This window comes from Schistocerca americana, chromosome 8 (genome assembly GCF_021461395.2).
Source record: "Schistocerca americana isolate TAMUIC-IGC-003095 chromosome 8, iqSchAmer2.1, whole genome shotgun sequence".
NCBI lineage: Eukaryota > Metazoa > Arthropoda > Insecta > Orthoptera > Acrididae > Schistocerca > Schistocerca americana.
Window position 1 is genome coordinate 121,115,695 of NC_060126.1, and position 8,505 is coordinate 121,124,199.

Here is an 8,505-nt window from a genome sequence, read left to right on the forward strand (position 1 = left end):
CCTTTCGGATCATTCACGTGCTGTCTTATGATCATGAGAAAACTGTAATATCGCAGCAAACGGTGATGTGCGTTAATTTTATTTATCTGGTTCTACACACCAATAAAAATTCGTCAGATACAAGAGTGTATCAAGATTTGGACTTTCAGGATAGTGGACTGTTTTTGTAACGCGTAATACAGTAGCGTCAACAGCCTTACATTTTTTGCGAACATATTGTCAATGTTTTGCAGAGCAACGTGTAACAATATTTCTCGACGTTTCAGATGCATGCAGATGGAGCTTTCGACAAAGATCTCCTGAAGATGGTACTTCAGGGCTTCCCCAACGGCCCCAATCTCGCGCACCTCGACGAGACAACCTACACCTGTGTCGCACAGAGGAGTAAGTCAACAGTCCTTCTTCTTGATGCAAGAGTTGATGAAACTGTAACTGATTCAACTCTCTACACTCAGCTGCATGGGCGGAATGACAATAATTGTTGTTCATTTCGCTACTATGTTATTGATGACAGCAGTTAAGACTAAGATTGCGAATGCATGTGACAATACTAGAACTGTTGCTGTTCTATCGGACTCACAAGAGTGTAAAGATAACAGGTTGACATCATCAAGACGGACGTAAGCCGATATAAAAAAAAATATTAGGATTCGTCTGTGGAACACAGTCATTTCTAACAACTTATTACAGAAACTAAAGTTTAGTAATTAAAAGTGTGAAACGGTACGACAAACTGTGCTTCACTTAGTTATCATTACCATATTTTTAGCAGTGCTGGCTAGCAAATTAGATGACATAATCGATGCTATTTTCTAGAACGTAATTACTGCAGCTGCTTTCGAAATCTGTTTATAAAGACATATAGCTACCTTTAAGTAGACGCTTTAGATTCACCTCATTTAAAGTGCGTGGAAATGGCTTCATTTATCCATAATCCCACCAATCAGCCATCGGACAGGAAATCCACAACATCCTAAGCACGAAGTCACCTAACTAGGCGATTATATCCCTCGGAAGCATGTCTGTTCACCCCAGAATTCCATCACTGTAAATCTTTAACCGCCTTGCATGCGTTTACATTTCCTACACAAATCGTTTAGCGTAGCACACTGGACTCGCATTCGGGAGGACGACGGTTCAATCCCGCGTCCGGCCATCTTGATTTAGGTTTTCCGTGATTTCCCTAAATCGCTCCAGGCAAATGCTGGGATGGTTCCTTTGACAGGGCACGGACGACTTCCTTTCCCGTCCTTCCCTAATCCGACGAGACCGATGACCACGCTGTTTGGTCTCTTCCCCCAAAACAATCCAAAATCGTTTAGCAACTTATAAAATGCCTCTTCTCACCTACACTGGCATACCCGATTACCTACATATTTTTGACGACTCCCACAAAGCTGACACCAAGCAATCTACCACTTTCTCCTTACTCCCTAACCCACTTAGTCTCTCGCTTTGCGCCAGCACACTCTTTCATGCTGATACAATACAATCTCCACATGTCCAGTCCTGCCCAGCCAAACTGTAACCAGCGTCTCTTACATGACCATGACACCTGTCCTAATATCTTTAAGACTCAACCGAGTACCACTGTCATCTTCACGTAAGCACATTTATCCTATTCAGTCCTTTTCTCTCTTACTTTTATTAGGGGTCAATCACAAAACAAGTTCTATTATAAATTCCACAATATCTGTCACCGAATACCACATATATTTCACATATAAAATTACATTATCATATTTCGTTTCCATCCTTACTCCCTGGTAGTACTCATCACCCACCACCATCACCAACAACGTGAACTCAACACAAACCAACAGTTACTTTCAGTAAAAAAAAATGGTTCAAAGGGCTCTGAGTAGTATGGGACTTAACAGCTGAGGTCATTAGTCCTCTAGACTTAGAACTACTTAAATATAACTAACCTAAGGACATCACACCCATCCATGCCCGACGCAGGATTCGAACCTGCGACTGTAGCAGCAGCGCGGTTCCGGACTGAAGCGCCTAGAACCGCTCGCCACACCGGCCGGCTTTCAGTAAATTAATAAAACTTGTTTATATTATCTTTTGAAAGATTCATAACGAGCTATCTGTGTTTTGAAAGCATTTGGTTATGTTAACGCCGCTTCTGCGTATTGTAAATCCCAGAAGAGCATGTGTAGATGCTACTGCTGAGAGCCTGCTCGAACCACATGTAGTCTGCGACAGAGTGAAACAACAAGGGGAAAAAATCACTAGTCACAGTTATTTCATGGTCATAAAAGCAAACAAAACAGTGAACCTTTCTGGTTCATTTTTTTTAAACAGGGCAAAACATATTTGTGGCTTATTACTTCGAGCATCATCTGGAGCAGTAAATATATTATTCCGATGTGAACGTGGTTGTGCCGGGAAGATTTTTCATAAGGGAAGGGGATGACACTAGGGTCAACGATTTTAACCATGTTTTTCAAGGACATTCCATACTGAAAATTTTTCGTACACACTTCCTAGGTCTTGAAAAAAAATCGAGGTCAAATTTTATGAAGGAAAATCTTGTTTTCTGTGTTATACGTCGAAAGAGTATCTAAAAACAAACATTTTTTATTAATATTGGATGTAGCGTTAACAAAATTCGAGTTATAAGCGTTTTTGCGTTTCGTGCTGTAACTTGGGTACCCACATGCAGTCTGCGTTTAGCAGAGCGAAATCGGCGGTCGAGCGATCAAGGCATTAGACTACCAAACTGATGGTCCGTATTCGATTCTTGAGGGTGGCTTTCTTTCATTCGATATTTTTGTCGGCTTTTGATAACGCTATTCCCATTATCAGAGTATTATTTCCTTTTATTTTGTTTTATTTATTTTTATTTACTTATTTTTTAGCAAAAAGCTGGAGGTGTAATTAATAATCAACTAAATATACACAACGTATTGGCGCTTACCTTCATCATGATACATGGGGCGCTAGATAGGACTTTCGGACATGATGATGCCCAGCCAACCTGCTCCGTGAAAATTATACTCCAGAGATGTACCTTTCTGTGTCAACCGTGTGACGCTTCATTTTTCTGACAAGTAAAGAATTTCATCGCTCTACTTCAAAATCGTGTGACATCACAGCAGAGCAGATAATTCGAAGAAAGGGCGGATGCTATCAAAATTCAAGCGTTACCCCATAGCCGGTTGTCCACGCCTGTCTTTCAAGATATGCTTGAATATGCTTGTTACGTATCCAGTCTATTTTTACCAACGTGAATCAGATATGTTTTTCACAAACAATGTATCAGAAAACATGTCAATGCGGTGAAATTTCGTTCACGTACTCAGCATGACGGGAGGAATATTTATGTTTTGCTTGCTGTATGATAAGTTTCACCCCACTGAATGTGAGAACGCTCACGAACAGACGATCAGTTAGGCTTATACAATAACACACAGTACTTTAGATGCATTTTTGTAGTATGCATCACGAAGAAAATAACTCAGTACATTATGAGATATACTTTTTTGAATATTAATCACACCTCTAGATGTTTTACTTCAGAAAAAGGCAAAGAAAAGTATTCCGATTGCGAGAATATTATCTGATACACTGAAAAAATATCGTATCTAAAATAATGCCGCAACCGAGAATCGAATATGGGCAGCCGACTTGGTAGTCTAACGCTTTACCCGCTCGACCACCGACCGCGCTATGAGAGACACTGATTATTGGTTGTCCAAGCTACAGCGTGAAAACACAAAAACGTTAAATATTATTTACTTTGGATCCCATATTATATTGATGAAAATGTTCGGTTTTTGACCCTCTTTTGATGTACAGCACTAGAAATATAATTTTCCGTCATCAACTTTAACGTCGATTTTTTTCAAAAACTAAGGTGTGTCTAGCAAAAAGCCGGAACATGTGTCTCTTTATTTTCAATATAGAGCGTCCTCATAAAAGTTAACCAAAATCGGTGACCCACATGTCAGAGCCTCCTGCATCACTATTCTTTGTCCTCTATCTAAAAATTAGTACCTGATAAATATTTCTTTGCAATTTCCGGTTAGCAATTTCATTCATCGCTATTAAATGCAGTGGAACTGTTAAAGAGCTTTGTTTGTCCAATACAATCATTGATTTAAAGCAGACGACACGAGAGAATCATATATGAAAGTTTTCATGCAGATTTGTCTTATTTTATAAGTAACACTGAAAACCGATTAGTTCATCAATTCATCACCACCATTTAAAATAAAATGCAGCTCGTACACTGATAAAGTATGGTGAAAGTACTGTAATGGGTACAGAACTGTGCCAGAATATTGGTGAGGAAGGCATTGTGTTTGAGATCTGCTGCCTGTATAACGCAGAGTTCTACGTAGCTTGCCTTTCCTTATTTCCCTATCGTCTTGTTTTGGGGTCACCAAACTATCACTTTTCAACGCTTCTGGATGTGGTAATATCTTCGAAATCGAGACTACTTTACGATTACATAGTGTGCTTTCACGCCAATTAAAATTTTGCACCTTGTTTGTGTGTGACAATTTATTTCATAGCGAATGTGAATATAAAATCTAAATCAGATTGAAAGTCCTTGTAGAGGCACATAACGATTATGAATATAATTATTGGAAAGAATTTAAAAACACTGTGAGGTTGCTTAAAAACAGTAGCTCGTTTTCTATGAAATTGTTTATTAACCATCATGAAGCGTTTCGGATTGAACCCATCATCTGAGGACCAGTTGTAAACATACAAAAGTAACAGATGTTATGTTAGAAATTTTACGGGAAAGAAAGTTTCTTATAAAAGTTTGGAACTTCTGTTTTGTAATAAAAATGAAAATGTTAATTTACTTAACCATCTAGGATTCTAACAGTTTTCATTTGGCTATATCGTGACAATTTTAGATGTGTATACAAACAAAAAGCCTTCTAAATAATTTTATACGCTGACTTTATGATAACATCAATTTTTATAAGAAAGATAAGATATTTGCCCATATGTAGGCAAGCAATTTTTAAATATTTTGTAAACTGACACTCACTCTTGGCAACTGCCTCTTAAAATTTTAAATGTAATACTTGCTTTGAACACGAATCTGCTATTTCAACAGTCAGGATTGAAAGTGCAACTATTGGTGATACCTGTTATTTAACATATTGGTAGTGACAGTATATAAAGACAAAGTCGCAGTCTCATGAGTCTCATGTCTTTGTATCTAAAACGGTATTTATTTCTGTATAAAAAAACCTGATTGTTCTTGAATGTTGTTCGTTTAGAACTGCCTTTTATATGAATTTTGCGTTTCTGTAAAATTTTTTGCATTTATAATAGTTCATCAGATGCGCTAGATCCAAAATGTGTCATGACAGTTAATAAACGAATTCAAGGAAAACCGGCGACTGTTTCTAAACAACAACACAAGTTTAAATACTTTTCAGTAATTATGTGAATATAAAGATTTTCTCAAGTACGAATGCTGTACCTCAGAACGAGTCACTAAACTCGCCTACGATCATTACTATCCAATGAACAATTTTCACGTGTTTGTGAAATATGTATCTGTAGATTCATAGATATTTTTCCTCGCAAAGAATAAGGAAAGTTCTTTAATTAGTACATTCATGTTTCAGATGAGGTCGACCTTTGTGAAAGGGCATACGCTATCGTTAAGTGCATCATGACTGAGGTAACTAAAATCTATTTCTTCTTTCTTTCCGTCTAACCAACCAGGAATAACAAAATGTTTCTAACTACTTAAGATTCAACTCGTACTATTTTTCTTATGTATTATTAATTCCATGCTGCAACGTATTTAAGTTACTTGGTTAATATTTATAACATATGTTATTTCGTAATATCAATATAGTTAGTGTAACCGCTTTCATGCAGCACAGTGAACCTTTGACGACGGTTCATGGTACTGCTCACAGCGAACCGATTATTGTAATTAATAATCCCCAAGGAAATGTATTGGTATAGTCTTGCAGTACTTGCACATTTGCAGTGTAATCTAAGATTAGGGCTGTGGTCAGCCCATTAAGTCCGCCTTGTACGTGCTGCAGGTAACGATATAACAGCATACAAAGGCTAAATTAATGATAATATGTTATACTGGTAATCATCAGAGCATTCAAAACAATGTTTGCCAGTAAATCGTTTCATTTCGGTTGCAAGACTTCTTGCTGCCTATAGCGTAACTAAAACTTCTCAAGGCACCCCTGACTATCAACTGTGTAAGTTTTCTACAGTGGCGTATAAAGACTAGTTTGAGGGTTGACACTGTGATGTAGCGGACGACTTCGTAGTAAGATATATCATGTGTCCCTGGTACTTTTTCGAAACATCTCTCAGTGAGACATTTCCCGCACTAAACTTTTCATGATACAAATGCAGGGTGTCCCATACGTAATATACTAGCAATTGCACTCAGAAATGTTCTTCAGGTTACGAGCATTTTAAACAAACTTGAAGGTCGAATCGGTTTGTGCACCTCACATTCAGAGGAACCTGCTGAAAAGTGGGAAAAATCGCCAATTTCAAACACGGAAATATTCCACAATTATCCGCTTTGAATAGATTTCATAAATTGTACCTTTTCTTTGTCTGAAAGATTTTTCTTTTTCATATGTAACATCGACTGGGTAATCTTAACAATGTGTACCATGCTTAAAGAACGAAATTGACATTTTGTAGATTAATGAATACGTTTAATAATACATTTCAGAAATTGTAGTGAAATAAAATCAGTTTCCCCGATTTTGAGATCTTAGAGATCATGTAGACTACTGACTTTGGGAAATCTACAGGCCGCTGTAAACGACAAGGGCAGCCAATACGCACGATAACTGTTGAGGAATGCTCAGAACAGTTGTTATTACAGTAAATCTAAACCAGACTGTCCTTGAAGTTTATTCAATGATGTTAGTTTTATACGCATTTTTATCTCTAAACTTAAATCCCAGTTTCTAGATGTTCATGACTCAACTCGTCATTAAGGAATTATTTTAGTTGCACCCCAGATCGTTACATGTGCAACAACGGCCACCTCATTATTCTCCTGATCCGTTCATCTGTCCTGAGATAGGGAACCTTTTTATATCTTCTGAACAAGCAATTGATAAAAGAAAAACCATCCTACAAATAGCTTTGCCATATGTGTGGTAAATATAGCATTGTGTACGCATCTCCGAAGGAAATATCATATAGGGAAGTATATGTCAGTAATAATGTAATGTCACAGAGACAGTCCATGCTTAAGTACATTTGCCATAGTAAACAGTATAACATCGTGATACGATTTTGTCAGACACAATATGCAAGTAGCGTAAAACACATATGCTTTCCACTGAAACATATAAGATAATATTAGATAATGCAAAAATAATTATTTTGAAAATCATATCTATAAACATAACCCGTGTATTGTGATACCGCACATTATCCGCATGTGACTGATCAGTGGTGTGATTCTGGATATACAGACCAGCTGTTCTTTCCCTTGTAATATAAACAACAACTCGGCTGTATACCTAGGAACACACCATTAATATTAATGTATGTACTTTGTAAATACTTATTTAGGTAATATTGAATCTGAAGGTTATATAGAGAAGAAATTCTCTCTAAAACATCTGTTAATGAACTTGTTTCAGGAATTATCAAGAATGCATCACTCCAGTTGAACACACATTTTGGCAGGAAATAGGTAGCCAAGCAATTAAAAAGAATGTCATTACACTTTTCTTTGATCACAGCTGCGCCTGATGTATCAAGCACAAAATAGTAATAAAATATACTTTAAAAAAGTAATAATGAGTTTTCTTTGTTTGACAGCTACCAAGAGTTCACATTTTTCTCCCAGGAAAATATGTCTATCAACATAGTTACACCACACACACACACACACACACACACAGACACACACACACGCACACACACACACACACACACACATAATATGTGGCGTAACTTCCAAAAACAGCAAGGAATGAAACTGTGCATTAAAATAGTGAAATTGATAACCCTTTTCTGAGTGACACGCTATTTTCTGAGCGGCGTTACTGATTCTTATGATCATACGATACAAATAAGTTTTGTACTAAATTCTAAATTAATATCCAAGGCAAACTATATGCAGGAAATTAATTTCTGCGAAGAAATTCTTCCATTTCAGATGCTCCTTGCCTATTACTCTGTACTGAATGAAACAACAAACATACAAATACACGAGGAACGAAAGTAATGATTCAGTTGGCTAAGAAATATAATTATAGACGTAACACAGTAATAAATTGTATTAGCTGAGACGAAAACAACCTCGATGAATGTGGTAAAATAATTTACAGGAGGAAGCATTAACACCTTTCAGAATTCATAAGATTTCCACATTTGCTTATGTTATTCTATGACATGCACAATCAGAAACGAAAAAATGTACTGAACAGTGTGACCAACATGCGGCGCTGGAGGTGGATTTGTTAAATTAATTAGCTTATCAGCTGGTGCACTCAAGAATAACCTCAAGAC

At 37.0% G+C, this 8,505-nt stretch overlaps 1 protein-coding gene across 1 annotated transcript in view; it reads left to right on the top strand.

Moving 5' to 3' along the window:
- Positions 1-7,780, top strand: part of LOC124545351 — a 29,873-nt gene extending 22,093 nt beyond the window's left edge. The window contains exons 5-7 of the mRNA XM_047124252.1: positions 267-384; positions 5,610-5,665; positions 7,632-7,780. Coding sequence (XP_046980208.1) covers positions 267-384; positions 5,610-5,665; positions 7,632-7,661 — 204 coding nt within the window. The 3' untranslated portion in view covers positions 7,662-7,780. The remainder of the gene's footprint in view (positions 1-266; positions 385-5,609; positions 5,666-7,631) is intronic.
- Positions 7,781-8,505: the final 725 nt, after the last annotated feature.